The sequence below is a fragment of the Sphaeramia orbicularis genome, chromosome 12 (assembly GCF_902148855.1).
Source record: "Sphaeramia orbicularis chromosome 12, fSphaOr1.1, whole genome shotgun sequence".
Taxonomy (NCBI): Eukaryota; Metazoa; Chordata; class Actinopteri; order Kurtiformes; family Apogonidae; genus Sphaeramia; species Sphaeramia orbicularis.
The window spans coordinates 31,344,167-31,366,042 of record NC_043968.1 but is presented as its reverse complement, the minus strand read 5'-3'; the positions used below and the strand labels follow the sequence as shown (position 1 = coordinate 31,366,042).

At 36.9% G+C, this 21,876-nt stretch overlaps 1 protein-coding gene across 3 annotated transcripts; it reads right to left on the bottom strand.

Annotated features, from left to right (window-relative positions):
- Nucleotides 1–372: 372 nt before the first annotated feature.
- cntn1b (contactin 1b) lies at nt 373–18,769 on the bottom strand. Of its 3 annotated transcripts, none has more exons than XM_030149573.1 (24): nt 18,640–18,769; nt 15,344–15,489; nt 15,165–15,200; nt 14,913–15,039; nt 14,637–14,818; nt 13,711–13,806; nt 13,338–13,550; nt 13,144–13,243; nt 12,048–12,232; nt 11,803–11,927; nt 11,555–11,672; nt 10,736–10,886; nt 10,498–10,625; nt 8,057–8,229; nt 7,845–7,968; nt 6,261–6,428; nt 5,176–5,325; nt 4,227–4,297; nt 3,813–4,065; nt 3,548–3,669; nt 3,263–3,452; nt 1,782–1,903; nt 1,534–1,690; nt 373–1,449 (listed from the first exon to the last, which is right to left on the bottom strand). In XM_030149573.1, exons 2-24 carry the CDS (start codon nt 15,396–15,398, stop codon nt 1,367–1,369), a joined length of 3,129 nt encoding a protein of 1,042 aa, XP_030005433.1. In that variant the 5' UTR covers nt 15,399–15,489; nt 18,640–18,769; the 3' UTR covers nt 373–1,366. The 3 variants fall into 3 exon arrangements, with proteins under 3 accessions (XP_030005433.1, XP_030005435.1, XP_030005434.1); XM_030149575.1 differs by having other exon boundaries at nt 15,165–15,210; nt 15,354–15,489; XM_030149574.1 differs by lacking the exon at nt 18,640–18,769 and adding an exon at nt 18,452–18,473.
- Nucleotides 18,770–21,876: the final 3,107 nt, after the last annotated feature.

Here is a 21,876-nt window from a genome sequence, read left to right as displayed (position 1 = left end):
AAGCAGGTCAAAGTTCAAATTTTCTATGACTTTTCAAAATCTTTTTTTTTCTCCTTTCACTTATAATGGGCAATTTTGTTTCAATTTACTTCAATCTTGGCACATATATAGAGGCAATTCATGTGCATAGACATGATGACATTAGCCAGACTGATGCGAAAATAGGCTGCAATATGTGCGAGGGGCGGGGGTTTGTTGTGCCTGGCACCACTTGTTTTTAAATGCATTCATTAATTTTTAATATTTATTTGAACATTAGTGTTGTATAAAATTGATGGTTAGTGGAATATCACTGGAGGAGGGAAATTCACACAATTGGCTAATCCAGAAAACTCCAAAACTCAAAGACGCAATAAAGAAGGAACATGGTTGTTTTTGGTTGTAATCTCTTTAATTGCTTTGCAGTTTAACAGAACAAAGGAAATTAGCATACAAGTAGTTTAAAGCAGTTTCTGTCCGATCCTGGTCTCACAGGTAATTCGTATGCGGCGCAACATCGTCACCATCAAATATCATCACTGACCCCAAATGACAAAGTGAAATAGCTTTCACTGGTAAAGCTTTAACTAAAAATGATCTTCCCATGGTTCTTTTTAAGGATGCAAGTGGAAACTCAAACCACATGGCAGTTTATTGATGATGTAAAAGGAAAAGATTTGTTTTCTGTCTGTGAAACTGGAGAAAAGCAACAATTTCAACAAAAACATAAATGACATCCTGTTCCTTTTTCAGCTCATTCATGCTTCTTCCTTGACTCATTGCAAATCTTATACAATGACTGTGTAACTTTTGATATTTAACCATCTGAGTTCTCATTATGGTTTACATTTCTCCACTCTAGAGCTAATGGTAGATCTACTAAGTTCTAGCTTGGTCCTGTTTGTTCAGCTTATTTAAACTTTAACAGATGACTGAATAGGTGGTAGTGCATTTACAGCTTGAAGATGACTTCAGTGAAGATATTTGTTTGATATCAGGAGTGTTGTACATATGGTTGAAGGACTGTCCGACTGAGTTAAGAGATAAATTAGGAGTGGAGGGATGTTAGACTGGAGGTGAAATACAGTACAAATAAAGCCAGTGTTGCAGTAACTGTACACACTTTACAGTTCTGAAGCACCGCTATGTGGTTCTTTTAGATGGAAAAAATGTCCAAAAAGTATGGGATAATTTAAATACGGTTATATTGCACTGATCAACTTCAGTGATATAGAGGCGACAGACAACATAGGCGTAATGTCAGATCTTGTGCATGTGTTGATGGACCAATTTATAGTGTTGAGAGTGAAAACTGAATCTCTGATTAGTTCAACACATTAACTTCCCAGAGTTTTTGTATTTACAGTACATGTCTTCTGTGGCAGGTTTATATTTCCAACCCCAAAATGTACAGTGCCAGCAGCACCATAGACAGGAAGCTCAGCGCAGGTGTGGCCATGCATGCTTTACCTGGAGGGGCAAGAAAAAACAAAATAAAACAAAGGAACAAAGAGATAACAAATTTCATGAATCATTTAGTCATTTCTTGCTTACCCTTTATACTAATCTTCCTGACTGGGCCATCTCCGCCTTCATAACGGCCACGCACCATCAGTTCATAGTCTCCGACCTGAGGCATGGGGAAGTCCATGAAGTGCCAGCCGGTGATGTAGACTTTCCCATAGATGTACCCCGTCTTTCTGAACATAACCTAGCAAACAAAAAACAGAGATGAGGGTAGCATTGATTAGTTTATCCTGTATTAGCTGAAATTGTGTTTTTTTTAATGACATGTACCTTACCTTGTAATACAGTGGGAAGGAAATGTTGCCGAACCAGTCATATTGGATGTGATCCCACCACACGTACAGCCACTTTCCAGTCCAGGAAATATAGCGCCACATTCTGGGAGGGTCAGGTGGTGCTGAATATGGGAAAATATTTTTTTATTAAGACCCACATCTTCATATAGGGTGCAGGACAAGACAGAAAAATATATTTTGAAATGGAGCAAATACCTGGAATCTTTACATTTCAATGACTAAAGGCTAAGAGGATTCACACTGAAAAGACAATGATCACATAGTGTATGTATGTACAGTTGTGGAAAAAATTATTAGACCACCCCTTGTTTTCTTCAATTTCTTGTTCATTTTAATGCCTGGCACAACTAAAGGTACATTTGTTTGGACAAATATAGTGATAACAACAAAAATAGCTCATAAGAGTTTAATTTACCAGTTGATATCTATCCATTTTCCATGTTTTCTTGATAATAACCAAAATCCCTTCAGTTCTTCCATCAATATCTATGGCATTGTACTGACAAAAACAGTGCTTTTAGGCATTCCATGTTTTCTTTTCTGTCTGTTTTAGTTGCATGATACACACAGGAGTTAGTACATGATTGTATAACTAGTGTTTTTGATGACTTTTGATGGTCTAATAATTTTTTCTGTGTGTATATTATGATTAGACACCTCTGTGTAGACATTTATGGTGTATGTACAGGGTGGGGAAGCAAAATTTACAATATTTTGAGGCAGGGATTGAAAGACAGTGTATGACCAATTCGTTTATTGAAAGTCATGAGAATTTATTTGCCACAAGAAAATTTACATCATAGAAAATGTTTTTATTCTATGTGTCCTCCTCCTTTCTCAATAACTGCCTTCACACGCTTCCTGAAACTTGCGCAAGTGTTCCTCAAATATTCGGGTGACAACTTCTCCCATTCTTTAATAGTATCTTCCAGTTTTGCTCATAGTCATTCTCTTCTTTCCATTATAAACAGTCTTTATGGACACTCCAACTATTTTTGAAATCTCCTTTGGTGTGACGAGTGCATTCAGCAAATCACACACTCTTTGACGTTTGCTTTCCTGATTACTCATATGGGCAAAAGTTTCTGAAAAGGTATGGATAATAGTGTTAGGTATGATTATGACATCAATATATGTTTGGTTTCAAAACAATTGACGTAGTGCCTGCTGAGAAAAAACAACTAAATGTTCATTGTAAATTTTGCTTCCCCACCCTGTATATATTATATACATGGATACTCAAAGTTGATGTGTGCTGGATAAAAAGCCACTATATCAAGATGAAGACCCCTTCTGGTTACCAATGCTCTAATGTTAGTATTTGATGTGTGATGATGTAATATGTTTGGAAAAAATAAATACAAAATGCAAGTCATAAAACCCCCCCACATCTGATGGATTATCATATTCCTCACTCTGCTGGCAGCATGTGTTACCCATAAGACATATATTGGTCTTACGTGGTCTCTTGGTGAACATCTCACAGTGTTCACCAGGGGGTCCAAGGCCAGCTCCATTGAAGGCACGGACCTCAATGAGGTAGTGAGAGTCTGGCAGCATGTTCTCTAGCCTGGTCTGGTTGACTGATGCTGGAACAAATATGCGATTGGCTCCTGGTTCTGGGTCATCGTACTTCCTCCAGTATTTCACCTGATAACCAAAAAGCAGGATGTATCAAATTCACATTTCACAAAAATTACATCTGCCCTTAAAAATTAAAGCATACGTTTTGATCAGTTCTGCACCTGGTATCCTTCAATGTACTGCTGCAGGCCTGTACCAGTGTCTATCACTGGCAACCACCAAACCAGAGCTTCTGTGGAGGACACTGGCCGGGCATAGACGTCTGTTGGAGGATCTGTTGGTACTGGAGATGGAAGAGAAATGGAAAAGGAAAGAAAAGAAAAGAAAAGAAAATGTCACCACCATTAAAAGTGAATCAACACTATTTGAACTGAATTCACTTTTATTATTTTTCTGAAAAGAAAATGTAAATAAGAGAATCCTCACCATCTCGTGGGTAGTAGATGACCTTGGTGAGGCTGTAAGGCCCATCTCCTTTTACATTAAATGACTTTATCTTCACCTGAAACTCTCTAACCTGAAAATCTTCCTCAGTGATAACAAAATAAGAGTCTCTGTGAACGTATCGCCTTGTCTCTGGATCTGAGATGGTCTCATACCACCAGTCATAGGCATCGTGAGGCTTGAAGGCCACAATGTAGCCAAATTTCTTGCCATAGAAGTGCCATGGCTCTACAGGCTAAGGGTCAAGAATGAAGAGAAGTGAAGAAAGCTGAATGTTTGGGTTGGGTATGTAATTGTCATATGATGTCAAAAGAGAATGTAATATTCTGTGAACATCAGCATCATCAGTAAATACATGTTATAGTTTGAAAAACAGGATATATGAAGGACACCTACTGTCCATGAGATGACAATTTCTCCATTTCTACCTCCATATCCTGCCACATCAGTGGGAGATACCACTGGAGCTGTGGAAAAAGATAAGAGTAGATATTGTCCTCCAATTTTCTGTACAACTGGGTGCTTCTATGAAACTGGTCCCTAAAAACAGGACAGCGGAGCTAAATATTCAAACCAGATGTAGACTAATGTTATGAAGCAAGTTTGGAAGCACTTTGTGTCTATTTAAAAATGAATATTTACTAAGATAAAAGACAAACTATTTTTCAGATAAAACATTTTTTTATATTATTTTTATGCAAAAATCTGCATAAACACGGTAAAAAGGACACAAAAATTACACGCTACTATTTTTTTGAATATCTTTTTATTCTCTCACAGATGCATTTTGGAAATCAAAGTAATTATGCAAAGCAGAGTGTTTCACAAAAATGACCGCTGTTGCAAAATCACTCACAATTTATCTGTGTTTAAATGGGCAGATTCTGCATGTAACACCAGTGGACAAAATGGGTTACATAGAAACCTGGAATGAGACTGAGACTGATGAAAAACCCATGTGTCTGGATTAGAAAAACCACTAGGATCATCAAATTTAACACAGTGTCTTTATTTATAGCTGTATATAAGACCATTTACAGCCATGTTTCCAGATAAAATGCACTGACACCTAGGTAGTTTTTTCTGTCCCAATTTGGATCCTATTTTTGGCCCCAGTATTTTATTAAAAATTCATTAATTTTGGGATGGGTCAGAGCAAGAGTATAATTTTTTTTGCATTTATCTGAGGTCATCATTAGGTACATCCTGGGGGGAAATATGTCTAAATTTGTCTTTAATTTGTGGGTCTAAAAAGCTGGCAAAGTGCCAGATACCAAAACCCAGTTTCATAGAAGCATCCAACTACCAAAAAACAGTATTTTCTTTACTTATTTTCTGTACTTACGTGCATCCCATGTTTTGATCTTGAGGGAAGGTATACTGGCCTCTCCAGAGCCATACTCGTTGGTAGCGATGATCCTAAACTGATACTCCATCCAAGGGTACAGATCTGTCACATCTGCCCTCTCCGCATTCCCATCAAGAAACGTAGGTGCTGGAAAAAGAAACAATTGTGTTAGCTGGGTTTTTTTGTTAGTTTTTTTGAGTCTTCTAATGTAAAAATCTTTCAGAATTGTTAAAGAGTATGTGGGTTTTTATGGTTTATTTTTATTTAAGAATGCACCTAGATTATCCTCCTGAAACCCAGGAAAATAAAAGTCTTGGCTTTTTTTTTTTTTTTTACTTGAAATAATTGCTTTGATGGCAACAGTTTTTTCAGATACATTTTTTTAATGGAATGCCCTTAGCAGTGGACATCTATTTTATTTATTTATTTATTTTTTATCCATATAGACCCAGTGCTACTATTGTGGTAGCTCCCAAATGATTTTTTCCTCTATATTTTAACCTTTCTTAAGTGATTTATCACCATTTACTCTAATATTATGCTCTGTATTTTGGATTTTTAGGTATATAAATTGGATTTTCCCATATTTAATTCACTGATCATGTACATCTTCATTAAAGCTCAGATTAAAAGTTGAGGGTTATCATATCAAAAACAGACAAAAATGAAGAAAAGGTATCTTCTTCAGCAGAATACATCATCAGCTTAACATAAAAAAAAGTGTGCCCATCCACTGTCATTTATCAAACTCCATGGGTCTTACTAGTGAATCAATGTTGTAGAAGATGACAGTGTTTCCATGTCCACTATGAAGCCTCTGAACATCCAAATGAGTCATATCTGATGACCATGAAAAGATGAATAACTGTATTTTACGCCAATTATTTACAGTTATTGATAGGACTAGTGGATCTACAGGTAATTAACATTTTAGATCAGTAAATCCTTTTGGTCGCAGGTGGATGTTTGGGTCTTTAAATTGCTGGGTCTCAGGATGATATTGCATGTATTTCATCATGTGTTACTTTAGTATTGCAGCTGTGGGGAGGTTTTGCCCCCTTCTGGCTGTCAGCTGTACTCACAGGTGCTGGCATTTCTCCAGTCATCTTCATTCAAAGCCCAGAAGTGTCTGGTCTGTACAGTATAGTACAGAATGGGGCTGTTATGTTCCGCTCCCTTACTCCATAACAACTTCACCCATGTGTCCCCAATCTCTTCGATCCTGAGGACACCAGGGGGCCCGGGAACACCTGGTGTGTAGGGTGGAGAGGTTTGTAACACAGATAGAAAACTGCTTGGATCATGACTTCAGCAGAAAGCTTTGCTCATTTGCTTTGGATTAGATAGTTGTACTGTGTAAAAGTTTTACACCACAAGTAGGTTTGTTGATTTAGCAAGAGTACCATGATATATTATAATGCACATAGACATTTCACCGTCTCTGTAACAAGATACAACTGAAATATACAACAGTCTGTCTTTTTCTGAATTTCTTGTTTTTTAATGCCAAAGTATCCAGTATTTAGTGTCACCTTCCTTTTCTTTACTTTCTTTGATCATACTTCACATGTCTTGAATTTTTCTGTGCAGACATTATGAGATTTACTGAACAAATCAGCTGGTGTTTTACTACAGGTTTCATTCAACACATGTCCAATGTTTCTTATTGTTGGGCTACTTTATGTCATGGGAACAGAGATCACACTATATACTGTTTCCTGTAGAAGTCATGTTATTTATATTTTTTGTGAGTTTTTTATGCCATGTACAACGTTCCCCTCTATTTTTACCTCCGCCAAGAAATGGTGGAGGTCATGTTTTCATCAGGGTTTGTCTGTTTAGATAACTCAAAAAGTTCTGGACGGATTTTGATGAAAGTTTCAGGAAATGTTGATACTGGCACAAGGAACAAATAATTAAATTTTGGTGGGGATGGGGGGGGCGGGTGATGAAATTTTCAGGAAATTTTGATACTGGCACAAGGAACAAGAATGATTAAAGTTTGTTGTATTCCAGGAAAAAACACAAAATAGATAGATCGTAGAAAAGCACTATAGAAATCTAATCCATCATAATTATTATTATTATTATTATTACTATTATTATTATTATTATTATTATTATTATTATAGATATCCCAGAGATCACACTGGTGTATGAATGAGTATGAATATTTGGTGGTGGTCGGAGGGGCCGAAGGCAGGATACATTTGTGGATACATTTAGTTTACCAGCACCAGAGTGTGAATGTGAGAATGAATGAATAATGGATCCACTGTATGCGCTTTGAGTATGCGCTCATAGAAAAGCACTATATAAATCTAATCCATTATTATTATTACCTCCGCCAAGTGAAACGGCACACGGAACAAATTATTACATTTTGGTGGTGATCGGAGAGAGGGGGGGGTTACTGATCTGCCCTGGCGGAGGTGTGCACTCTCCAAGTGCTTTTCTAGTTCTTGTTATAGACAGACAGACAGACAGACAGACAGACAGACAGATAGACAGATAGACAGATAGATAGATAGATAGATAGATAGATAGATAGATAGATAGATAGATAGATAGATACCAAACTGGGAATAGAAATAGATTTTGTGCTCATTACAACCGTCTAAAAACTGTACTGTATATTATGTCAAGAAGCACAAGCTGGGACTGACCTACAACTTTCAGATCAGCATAGGCTGTATCATTGTCCACCACCGTCTGAGCAGTGCAGGTATAGCGACCCTCATGCCAGATCTGAACATTCTTTATTCTCAGGTCACCACTGCCATCTTCACTCTAATGAACACGGGACAAAACAAGGAGATATGGTCAGGAAAAGAAGGGGAAACATGACGCTGTAAGAATAAATGAGCCACCATCCTACCATGACACGCTCATAATGTCGCCATTCTGTGTCGAAGTTGATGACCCTGAAGTCTATAGCCCAGATAAATGTGATGTCCAGCATGGGGTCGTATGAAGCAGAGCATTTAAGAATCACCTCATCACCAACCTTCACCTCAGTGTCCTCAGGGGCCACTGTCAAGCTGGTTGCCTCTGGGGGAAAAAAAGAACCATGATTGGTACAATGGTCTGCTGTTCTGACTTTGTTGCAACTATATAGAGTATAAATAAATCACACAGACACTGAGGAAAGTTTTGGTACCACTTTACAATAAAACTTTGCCAAAAAGATATACAAATATTTACCTCCGCCAAGTGAAACGGCGGAGGTTATGTTTTCCTCTGGGTTTGTCTGTTAGCAAGAGAACTCAAAAAGTTATGGACAGATTTGGATGAAATTTTCAGGAAATGTTGATACTGGCACAAGGAACAAATTATAAAATTTTGGTGGTGATGGGGGGGCACTGATCTGCCTTGGTGGAGGTCTGCGCTCTCCGAGTGCTTTTCTAGTTTTTTAGTGTTTTAGAAATTAAGTTAGAAATCATCGACCCTGGCTCACTATTCAGCAAGATCAAGTTACTGTTGCCCTTTTTATCTGTTCTGTGGCTTATCTTACTTTATTGTGTCTCTTTTTTTGACACTTAGTCTTTATTAATTACTTATCATTTTGTCACACAGAACAGAACAGAAAACAATTGGCAACAGATAATAGCCACAGTCTTGTAGTAATGAAAAATTTCGGTTACAGTTCTGAAATAGCAATCAAGTTACCTAATTAATTTTTAAAGCAGCAGTTTATAAAGCATTTTACAGGACTATGAGACAAACCACACAGTAATTATATTTAAAGAAACTAATCCATTTGCCCCATCTTATTATGTAAAGTTCATCTTGCAGCCTCAGCATGAATGTTAATGTCTCCATTTTGTGAGTTTCAGCAACAATTTTCAACCAGTCCTCTAGCATCAGTGGATCAAGTTGAAGCCATTTATGAGTGATTGATTTTTTTTGCTGCAGCACCAAAGATTTTTACTAAGTTTTATTCACTTATTGTCAAATCATCAGGAGGATTTCCTAACAATAGTAACAAAGTGGGTTGCTGTAATTTAAAACCCAAAATCTGTTCTAGTTTTATTCCAACATCTTTCTAAAAAGTTCTAATTTTCAAACAGGACCAAAAAATGTGGGTGTGGTTTGCCTCTGCATCTCCGCAACCCCTCCTGCATGTAGAAGCATTTAAGTTTCTACAAAACTGTTGTTTTGGCATTATAAAGAACCGTATTAAATTTTGCCAACTAAATTCTCTCAGTAGTTTGAAGTAGAGGTTGAACTAGCGGACTCACACATATTGTCCCATTGTTTATATGATATAAGTGTGTTCAATTCTTTCTCCCATCATTTTTTAATATTATCTTTTATTGTGTCTCTTTATCTGTCAGTTTGCCAAATATAAATGACAGAAACTCATTAGAAAAGGGGAACCATATTGTAAACTGTAAAAAGCAATATTGCCAATGGTGTGTACATTTTACATTTCTTATTAATAAACTTCAGAGGGAGCTGGCTGATGAAGAAGGAAGTTACAAACCAACAAGATTTGAGGATTAAAAGTAAAGGTAAATGTAGGCACACAATTTGACAAGCAACAGGTCTAGTTGCTCTTTTTCTAATGTGATATAACAGCATTTTGGATGATTCATAAAGTGTATAAACTAGGGCTGTCAAAATTAACATGTTAACGCAGATTAATCCATCATCATGATTAATCTAATTACAAATTTTTACACAATTATCCCATCTGCAGTGCGGAATGACTCTGAACATCTCTGCCAACGCATTTCAGGCAGTTTGTCCAAGTACAGTTAACGTCACGCATGAACAAATGGGCAGTTGATCCAGTAGTGACAGGCAGCAGAACCAACCCATAAAGATGGAAGACACTAAACAGCATGTTGGCCCTCTGGATGGAAATATGAGGATTAAAAAAAAACAAGATGGAACAGTTGTTTACAGTTGTTTTGTTGAAACTGTTGGTGTTTAATAAACATGTTAAGTGCATATATATATATATTTCCTTATTTCTTGAATCTGTTTTCTCATGCAAAATGAAACAAGATTAATATACTGTAGATTAAAAATGAATGATATTCCATCGTGATTAATCAAAATTAATCCACAGCAACCCTGTGATTAATCGGATTAAAAACTTAAATCCTTTGACAACAGTAGTATTAAGTGATCACAAGCAATAATCTCTGTATTTTCCTTTATTCAGATTTATGGATGCATTAATAAAACGTTTATAAGGGTAGTCATATTGTTAAATGGTACCAAGTTGTATTTGTATTATAATATACATGATTACACTCTTTAAATGTGCAGATGAATAAACAAAATTACCAAATACACATATGCACTGACCTGTGATGGTAAGATAGCCAGAGCTGCTGCCCTTTCCTCTGTCGTTCTCAGCCAAGCATGTGTAGAGCCCTTCATCATTTTTGGTGGCATTGAGGATCTCCAGACTCCCATCATACATGATAGAAATACTACAGATGAACACAATGAAAGTATTAAGATGCTTATCAAAAAAAGTCCAATATCATACAAAATATCAACGTTCTTCCACTACTTCACAGGTTTCATCAGCTGAACTGACCGTGAGTTGTTAAAGAGAAGTTCTTTGCCCTTAGTCCAGGTGAACCGAGGTCTAGGAGCTGCTCTGGGTTTGCATTCAATCACCACACGGCCATCTTTAGCCCCCAGCAGCTGCTGCTTCACAGGGTTAAACTCAAATGTAGGGGCGCAGGCTAGAGGAAGATAATAAAGTGTGAATTCATGTTTACATTATTATTCCCTTATGTCCTTAACCCATAAAGACCCAGAGCTACTTTTGGGGCAATTCCTAAACTAATTCTTTTCTTTATTTAACCTTTATTTATCATAATTTATTATAATATTACCCTCTGTATTTTGTATCTTCCACTGTAAATCATGCATTTCCCATATTTAATTTCCTAGAATGAATTTAGATGTTCATGAAAACTCAGCAAATTCAAATGTTATTCCATTAAAACAAAAAAACAAAACAAAACAAAAAAAACTGAATAAAAAGGGACATTTTCCAGCAAAGATATCAATAACTGAATGAAAAAGCGAGTGTGTCCATCCACTGTCATTGATCCAACTCCATGTGTTTTACTGGTAAATCAATATTGTAGAAGATGATGGTGTTTCCACGGTAACTACGGAGCCTCTGAACATCCAAATGGGTCATATCTGATGACCATGAAAAGATCATAAACTGTATTTTACACCAATTATTTACATGTATTGATAGGATTAGTGGATCAACAGGTATTAAACAGTTTAAATCAGTAGATACATTTGGTCAACAGTGGATGCTTGGGTCTTTATGGGTTAAACTTTTTTTATAGCAAACAAGCCAAGTAGATTGTGTATTTTTATGAAAGCCTACCAATTACTCGTAGCTCAGCATTGGCGTACTTGATACCCCAGTAGTTCTCAGCGATACATTGGTACATCCCAGAATCTTCAAAGGTAAGACTAGAAAACTTCAACTCGCCTTTTCCATACTATGGAATAAAACAGATAACCCAAACACACAGCTGAAACTTCTAAAAAAAAACACAACAAACCTGGGGGTGATACCACATTTCCCCCCTAATACTTTGATGGTGAGTAACAGAATGTATGAATTTTCACCATGTATCCATTTTTGTACCAGCGGATGAAAGGAAAAGGCTTCCCTGATGCCACACAACGCATAGTATGCTCTGAGCCAATGTCGATCTGAGTGTTGTTGATGGTTTCTGCCCACTCTGGGGCCGCTGTCAAACAACATGGGGAAAAATATATATAATTACAAATGTCACCTGAGTATTGTCTAATAAATTTGACTTTTTAATTATGTGGATAAATGGTAAATGGACTGTAATTAGTTCACTTACACTCTACATAGAGCCAGGCCTTGTGCCAGTCTTTTCCTTTAGTGTTGATGGCTTCACACTCATATCCTCCCACATCTTCATACTGGACATTGTACAGATGAAGGACTGCTCCTGATTCACTGATCTCATGATTTGGTGGAAGGTCTGTGGCATCCACCTTCCTCCATACGATATGTGGGATGGGGCTGAATGCACACAAAATGGTTAAATTGATTAAAATATTGTTATTGGTTGTGACAAACTTAAGAACAATTAGATCTACTGTCTGGCCCAAAAAATTGACAGTATTTCGCTTTAGCTTTGATTACAATATTTGCCATGGCATCATTTATACTGCACAGTGCTTATGCAATATCACAACAAATGTCACTACATGTATTTCCATCCAGACAACATTATTTTTTGGCCAAGATCTTGAATTGATGATGGGAGAGTGGGACCACTGCATCCTGTATCCCAAATAATCTTGGTGGGGTTCAGGTCTGGACTCCATGACCATCCATCCTGATGGATCCCGGTGTTGTCACTTTGGAATATGGATGTGCCATTAGGGTTAAAAAAGTCCACCGGTCATTCAGTATATTCAGGGTCAGCTGACCTCTTTATGGATACAAAACATTGCTGAACCTAGACCGGACAAACTCAACCGCAGATCATAACACTATCCCACAGCCCTATACTGTAGGCACTAGGAATAATGGGTAATCAGTTCTTTCACCTCTCTCTCACCCTGATGCATCCATCACTCTGGAACAGGGTCAGTCTGGACTCCTCAGACCACATGACCTTTGTCCATTGAAACACAGTCCAATCTTTATGCTCTCTACAAACTGATGTTTTTTAAAGGAATGAGAAGCTCCTCACTGCATTAGTTAAAAAAAAAAAAAAAAAACAGATGTAGCTGTAGATGAAACAAATAAAATTATCCATTTGCATAGTTAAACCTTGGTGGAGACTTTTTTTTTTTTGCTAGACAGTGCATACTAACTATTATGTGTATATAAACGTGTGCCTATGTAAAAGCATATCCACTATTATCAATATATTTCATTGACTTAATACACTTAGCAAACAAACAAAGGCTAATAAAACTTACTTTCCCAAAGCAAAACACTCCAATGTAATATTAGATGCCAGCATGGCCGTTGTGTCTGGGAATTTCACTCTGATGTCTGCAGGATACTTCCTCTCCTCACCTGTATTATATTAAAAATGTTCCACATTACAAAAACAGATAACAATAGAAGAGATAACATCCATGGTCCTTGTTTAGTTACATCAGCCACTAACCATCTTCAGGGGGTAAAGGGATGAGGGGGATGAACTTGGAAAAGACACTTTTTCCAATAATGGGACTGGAAACAAAGCATGAGTAGTTTCCTGCATCCTGAGCTTCCACCTTGGAGATGTACAGGTTCCCTGTCTTCTGAGAGACGAACCGGCGATTGTCTGTGAACATGAAAACTGGGAACTCATTGTAGATCCAACGGTAAGTCACCTCCTCTGGAAAAGAAACAACACAAAAAAGAGAGGCATGTGGTTGTACTCCAAAGAAGAGGAACACTTGTGATTTTCTCTGAACTGTAAAATGGCATTTTTTCACATTACTACAAAACAATTCTGCATGTTTTGTGTTGTCAGTGATTTGAAGACCTGTACATACGTGGCCAGGCTTTTGGAGGGGCACAAAGCAGGACTGCCCCCTGCCCTTCTTTGACATACACTGGGTCTCTTTCCTCCTGTGGAAACTCCTCTAGATCTACACAGCAGATGAGCAGAAAATAATGGGACAGAAAAAATAATACATAAAAAAGAAGCAAAAAATAAAATAAATTCAAACAATGTTGAAGTCTCATTTTAACTTTGAAATATTATAGTGAATAGCATTATTATGAAATGAAAATCCATTACTTCACATAGTGATTTCATGTTTTATGTCTCTTTGATCTAAGTTAAAATACAGACTGGTGGGTCTTTTTTAGTTATGAGTCAATCAGACCAGAAAGAATCAACAGAATGGAATAACTCCTCCTTCAACTACTGGGCCTCAGTCAAAATAATCAATGTCGGCAGGAAAATTAGCCAAATCAAAGCTAACTTCAACATGTATGTGTATATATGTATATATGTTTTATATATATATTATATTTTTATGCATGGTATGATCACTTTAAATTATGTATATTTTATATTTTACTGCAATGTGGAAGAGCCCAACTGGAGTGGTACTGGAGTTGAGAATTAGCACTAGCTATAAACTCTATATGCATCACATCAGCTGCAAACTTGTAACTATGTTTGACTGCACTGTCCCTGTCAAATAAATAAATAGATAGATAGATAGATAGATAGATAGATAGATAGATAGATAGATAGATAGATAGATAGATAGATAGATAGATAGATAGATAGATAGATAGATAGATAGATAGATAGATAGATAGATAGATAGATAGATGGAGGAGAAATAGTTGATCACTAGAGGTCAAAGCAAAGGTCAAGGTGATCCCTAGATTTAGAACAACATCAAGTGAGTTTTACTGCTCTGCTCCCTAAACCTGGCTGTACCAGAAGGGTTTACATGCTCACATCCAAACTTGACTCTGGCCTCTTTGCTGATGACGGTGCCGTAGACGTTCCAGGCCACGCAGACGTACGTCCCAGCGTGTTTCTTCTGTCTAGGGTTGGTGATAACCAGATTCCCTCCCACCAGACTGTAGTGTTCATCAGGCTGCTCCATCAGTTTGATCTCCCAGTTATCACGGCGCCATCTGACAGGGACAGTTTGTTTACATGCATTCTTTTTTATGCATTTACTGAATGTTATGGCATTATGTCTATTGTGATATGAAGTTGTTTTTGAACCTGTATGTGGCTGGAGGATTTGCCCGTACTCTGCAGTTCATTGATATTCTCCCTTCAGGTGAGTCCTCAGTATAGACCACATCAATAGGCTCCTCCTCAAAGATGGGGCCATAACCAGTCGCATCCTCTGGCAAATTGATCACATTGTAAGATTTATTTCACCATTGTATTGGAAGAGTCTTAAGACATCATGACTCACATGTAGCAAGGCTTACTATGGATCTCTGCATAATTTTGAAGATCAGAACTCACCTCCGAATATTCTGGGTTCACCAAACAGGATTGCCACTGCAAAGGAAATACATGTGCAAACTTTAGACCTGAATTTTGTCACATTGTAGTATCACCTTATATTGTGCTCATGTTTTCATATTGCCACTTGAAGAGAGCAGGTGTTAAAATATATTGTAAGGCTTCTCTGTGCCTCTTACCTGTGTAGGAGATTGAGGAGGAGAGTGCCAGTAGCAGGAAAGCAGTGGAAGCCATGACAGTGACCACACTCACTCACTGATGTCAGACAGGCAAATGGAGAGAGGGATGAACAAAAAGTTGATGACAGGACATGAACTGCACAGGGCTGTTTGAGAGACACAAAAGAAAGAAAGATGTGTTTAAAGCTGTTGTTTTGTTTAATATGATCTTCCCTTGCAAAAACGTAAAGTGTAACCACCTAGGCGACCTTACAGATATCCTAGCAGACTGATGACTACGTGTGATTTTTCATGCCAGAAACAGAGTACCGGAGGATCTGAATTCCTCCAAGTGCATATAAATGATGCAGGATGTGAATGACTCAGCAGAGCACTACAAACAGTCTGTGCATGAAGATACACAAAGACATATACAGTGTATCATGCAGAAACACACGTGTGTACTGCATGTGGGCCCACTAAGACACACTTTATTTGAGAACTGACTATAAAACACATGGCACTGCATTACATGGAAAGCTACCACTGTGCCATCATCACACATGCTTACACATCACTTCTGCAGCACCGCGTGAGCTACTGCAGTATTTCAACCCCCACTGTCAAACAGGACAAAGTGAGTGAGCAGAGACAAACTCAGGCATATGGGAAATGACCATGCATCAAACTGGAAATATCTGATATTTCATGAAAGCAGAGTTTCAATACTAGATGCTCATTGTAAATCTTTATTTTAGTCCGAATCATCATTATTCACAGAAGATCAAGGGTTGTGAATACTTGCCTATACATTGCATTAGACTCACTAGCGGATAAACTTGCCATACCTTCATTCTTGTTTGTTATAGTGTTACAAAATATATCACAAAGTTTTTAAAAATTGCCTCAACAGTCAGCTTAAAGCAGCAGCTACAGCTGATAATCTTCCTAGAATGTCACTGACCATGAAGATGTGAGTAAATCAAGAGGAATTAGAGCAACGGCAGTGCCAGCTTCTGGGAACTGCATGTTTATTGTGAAATACTGAATAAACTAACACCTATTTAAAGTCTATTGAAGTAAAAAGAAGTGTTAAAAGTTGTTCATGTAAACTGTTAGAGCTATATCCGTCATCTAAGAACAGAAATTTACATGTTCTACAAGTACCTGGAAGCAGATTGATTCAGCCATCTTATCTATGGTGTCATTCTGATAGATAGATAGATAGATAGATAGATAGATAGATAGATAGATAGATAGATAGATAGATAGATAGATAGATAGATAGATAGATAGATAGATAGATAGATAGATAGATAGATAGATAGATAGATAGATAGACAGACAGACAGACAGACAGACAGACAGACACATACATACATACATAAATGCAGTAAGACAGAAAATAGCAGTGTCCTGAAAAGATGTCAGACAGCCACCTTTAATGAACCCCAGCAGCCATGTCTCCCTCGGAAAGTGAGACTAAAGTGAGTCGAAGACCCAGTGTACTGTACATGCACATCTGCAGACTACAGCAGTAACTAAAAACAGTCCAGATCAGGTCTAAATCTCACACCCATTTATAAAATCAGGAAGATTTGCCATAAAAGCTTCCCCCAGCTCATATACTATAGCCAGCTTTAGGTTTATAGAAAAGAGTTGAAGCAATCCACCAGTGATGTTGATCAATTCATCGTATTGTGTTTTCATGTATTTGCCCTGGCTGTAATCCCACCACAGATCCTCTTTAGACAGACCGGAGAAAATTGGGTCAGCACATGTATTAAGCCCAGTGTCTGAGTGACTGGCTGAATAACCGTGTTTGGTGTGGTTTTGTGACTACAACATATCAGAAACCAAAGTGTCCTGACAAAACAGAGGGTTATTTGTTGTTTTGAGTGATCTTATGCTCATTTTTTACACATTTAATATACAATACATATACAAATATACAATACATATACAATAAAATTGAAATATAAAATACAGGACAAAATATTGTAGATATAGTTGAGGGGTTAACCTATTCCTTCTGTCTGTTCTGCAGCCCAGCCAATCTGATTTATTTTTTTTATAATATAAATGATGCAGGTATATTATAGTAATTCTTACTGCTACTTCACAGGATTTACAGTCAGGATGATGAGAGGGAGGGCAATAGTAGGGGGAATCAAATGCCATATTGTCATTTAAAATAGCCCATTCCTTACTTTTTACAGCAGGTTCTTGACCAGAGTAAAAGGGTTAACCCTTTCATGCATAGTGGTCACTACAGTGGACATGTATTCTACAGCTGTTCTCTTGTATATTCATGGATTTTGTTGTTTTAGTTCCATATCAGCTAACATGCATCAACCCATACACTGCAATTCATACCATTACTGTAACTTTGCTGTTCTTGATAAACCTGATCTGCACTAACATGTTTGAGAGTAAATCAAGTGCTTGTTCTTGTTATTAGACTGTAATTAACAGTTTGTTTGTTTTTTGAAACAAAATGGTTTCTTTTTTGCATATTATCTCCATGAAGTGAGTAATGACCTGTATTAGTGTATGTTAAAATGTGAGAAAACATCAGATTAGCTGCATTAAAAATGTTTTTATTTCATAGTTTTCACACAGTATATCAGTAAATATGTTTCTTTGCTTCAAAAAATTAAACGCATGGTGTCCAGCTGAATGGATATTTTTGCAGCTCCATGAAAAATAGGTTCATAAAAAATGTCAACTGCATTGTTTTTTTTTTAATGCCAAGAGGAATAAAAGCACTTAATTAAAGCTCTCATAATTCATGCATGAAAGGGTTAAATCATGTCAGACTTTAAACAACCCAGACTCAGTATCTATGTGTTTATTACCTGTAAACTACAGTCTTTTAACAGTAGATTAACAGACAGGATTTGCATGGGAGTTGCCCTTTGAATAATGCAGTCCGTTTTTAGCAGACTACATGCTGTGCCCTTGACCCCCATTTGACACTTTCACCTTGTCTCCATCCTGTCCCCATCCTGCAGAGACGTTCACAACTGTGTCCTGGCTCACTACAGACGTCTTCCTCCACCAGTCCTGACTTTGTCGCAGTTGTGCCATAAACCACCAGCCTGTAAAAGTATCTGCGCAGCTCCTTACATCATTTCATCCGTGTGACGCCTGCACGGCACCGGCAGTAGTCTGCTCTGCATTGCGGTACTCCTGATCCGGTCCATTTCAGCATCATCACTCAGACTACACATCATCCTCCGGTTTATCCTCACCACTTCCACACAAAACAACCCCCTTATGCCAAGCACACATTTTTCATCTGATGTCGTTCTTACCTTTGAGGCAAAATGGTAAATTTCAGTGGGTTACACTGTCGGCATGGCACACCTGGACCCGAACCGCATCGTCCCACAGCCCACCCGCCGGAGCGTCCCGTCCAAATAAACTTTTCTATTGGAGGAAAGCGGTGAGTGGCACCTCTGGGTGGCAGCGGTGCGGAGGCTGTGATTGGTCCATTACAGACGGAGGATGGGAGGAGATGCAAGCAGAAAGAAGCTGCGCATCCCAGACGTAGGAAGTGGCATTTGTACTGAAAATAAATCAGGTGATTTTACTGTGTTTTCATTTAAACCTCTGGATCACTTTAACCCTTTCATGCATGAATTATGAGAGCCTTAACCCTTTCATGCATAGTGGTCACTACAGTGGACAGCTATTCTACAGGGTGTCCCATAAGTCTCCATACATACAGGGTGGGGAAGCAAAATTTACAATGAACATTTAGTTGTTTTTTCTCAGCAGGCACTACGTCAATTGTTTTGAAACCAAACATATATTGATGTCATAATCATACCTAACACTATTATCCATACCTTTTCAGAAACTTTTGCCCATATGAGTAATCAGGAAAGCAAACGTCAAAGAGTGTATGATTTACTGAATGCATTCGTCACACCAAAGGAGATTTCAAAAATAGTTGGAGTGTCCATAAAGACTGTTTATAATGGAAAGAAGAGAATGACTATGAGCAAAACTATTACGAGAAAGTCTGGAAGCGGAGGAACCAACAAAAAAACGTACCAAAGCTTTTTATTAAAGCTCTCAAATCCAAAATCCTAAAGGATCCAAACAAATCCATGAGAAAAATGGCAATTGAACTTGAGGTAGACAACAAGACCGTTACAAATGCAGTAAAATATGATTTGAAGATTTAAATTCTCATGACTTTCAATAAACTAATTGGTCATACACTGTCTTTCAATCCCTGCCTCAAAATATTGTAAATTTTGCTTCCCCACCCTGTAGGAAAAATAAACGTTTCTTGACATAAACCATTTTTATTTATTTAATATGCTCTATATCAGGGGTGTGAAACTCATTTTAGTTCAGGGGCCACATTCAGCTAAATTTGATCTGAAGTGGGCCGAACCAGTAAAATAAGAACATAATAATATATAAATAATGTCAACTCCAAACCTTTCTCTGTGTTTTAGAGCAAAAAAAGTAAATTTACATTATGAAAAGGTTTACATCTACAAACTATCTTTTCAAAAGATGTGAATAACATGAGCAAACTGAAAAATAAGTGTAATTTCAAGAACATTCTGCTTCAGTTTATCATTTACACATGAACATTATAACTTACAGATCACAGCGGGTCTACAGATACACAAAACATTTAATAACAGGCAGAATAGTGTTGAAATTGTACTTACTTCTCTTAAGACATTTCAGGTGGTTCATATTTGTCCAGGTTATTTACATTTTTTGCGAAATTATACTTTGTTTTTAGTGTAAATACATGAAAATATTTACATTTACAAAGAGAAAAATTTGGAGTTTTCATTATTTATATGTTATTATGGTAGTATTTTACTGGTCCCTCCCACTAGAGATTGACTTAGTCTAAATGTGGAACCTGAACTAAAAGGATTGTTAATATCTTCAGCGTAATTTTTGCATTTCACAAATTCATCCCAAGGGCCGGACTGGACCCTGGGCTGCATGTTTGACACCTGTGCTCTATATGACTGCCATTTTGTCAGGAACACATTTCAGTGCGTGTCCTCCACTGCTGAAGAACTATAAAGAAGAAATATAAAGAAATACATGTTAGAACCATATGTATTATGTCTCCTATGTATGGAGACTTATGGGACACCCTGTACAGCTGTTCTCTTGTATATTCATGAATTTCGTTATTTTAGTTCCATAGCACCTTATGCATCATCTCATACACTGCAATTCATACCATTACTGTAACTTTGCTGTTCTTGATAAACCTGATCTGCAATAATATGTTTGGCTGTAAATCAATTGCTAATTGCTATTAGACTTTTTTGTTTGTTTGTTTTTTTGTTTTTCATATTATCTCCATGAAGTAAGTAGTAAGTAGTACACTGGTCTACAAGGAAAATGCTTCCAGAATAAAAGTAATGAAATTTTACCACATGAGAGTCACTGATAAAGAAAAATCAAGTAAAAAATGCTGGTTGGCTGAACTTTCCAAGATACAGCTTTGGGTCAAAATGTGAAATTCAAGAATTAACGAGAGAATGGGTTTGACTCAAAAGGAATATTTGTCTCAGAGCACCAAGATCTACTTCAAAATACTGTCTGCACATTAGAATACATTCACTTTACAGGTTCTATTTACTGGAAGATTTTAAAACTATTATATAAATGTACATAAACCAATATATATGTGTGATAACACTTAATCACATACCTTGAAAACATCAGCAAACCGGCACTTTTGTCATTTATTTTCCAATTAATCTTATTAAAATATGTAACATTTAGCACATTTAATCTCTGAAGCAAATCATTTTTAAAAAATGGTAGACCAGTGGTATTAGAGTATGTTAAAATGTGAGAAAAACATCAGATTACCAGCATTAAACATGTTTTTATTTCATAGTTTTCACGCAGTATATCAATAAATACATGTTTCTTTGCTTCAAAAGCTGAGTGGACATTTTTGCAACTCTATGAAAAATGGGTTCACAAAAAATTTCAATCGCATTTTTTTTTTCCATGCCTAAAGAGGAATAAAAACACCCAGGAAAAAAAAAAAAATTGATTAAGGTTCTCATAATTCATGCATGAAAGGGTTAAACAAGAGTGTTTTTATTCTTCTTTAGGCATTAAAAAAAAAAAAAAAACATTGTGATTGAAAATTTTTTATGAACCTATTTTTCATGGAGTTGCAGCTGCACACCATGGGTTTAATTTTTGAAGCAAAGAAATTTGTACTTACTGATATACTTTGTGAAATCTATGAAATAAAGACTTTTTTTAAAAGCTGCTAATCTGATGTTTTCTCACATGTTAACATACTCTAATACTAGTCATTACTTCATGGAGATAATATGCAAAAAGAAACACATTTTGTTTAAAAAATTGCAGTCTAATAACAATAACAAGCATTTGATTTACACTCAAACGTTTTAGTGCAGATCAGGTTTATCAAGAACAGCAAAGTTACAGTAATGGTATGAATTGCAGTGTATGGGATGATGCATGTTGGCTGATATGGAACTAAAACAACAAAATCCATGAATATACAAGAG

Excerpts from the sequence above, each read along its gene's own strand:
- cntn1b (XM_030149573.1), bottom strand. The coding sequence starts at position 15,398 with ATGGCTTCCACTGCTTTCCTGCTACTGGCACTCTCCTCCTCAATCTCC. Across the intron at positions 14,819-14,912 it reads AATCCTCCAGCCACATACAG|ATGGCGCCGTGATAACTGGG; the intron begins GTTCAAAAACAA and ends TGTCCCTGTCAG. Across the intron at positions 10,626-10,735 it reads CTTCTCTTTAACAACTCACG|TATTTCTATCATGTATGATG; the intron begins GTCAGTTCAGCT and ends GTTCATCTGTAG.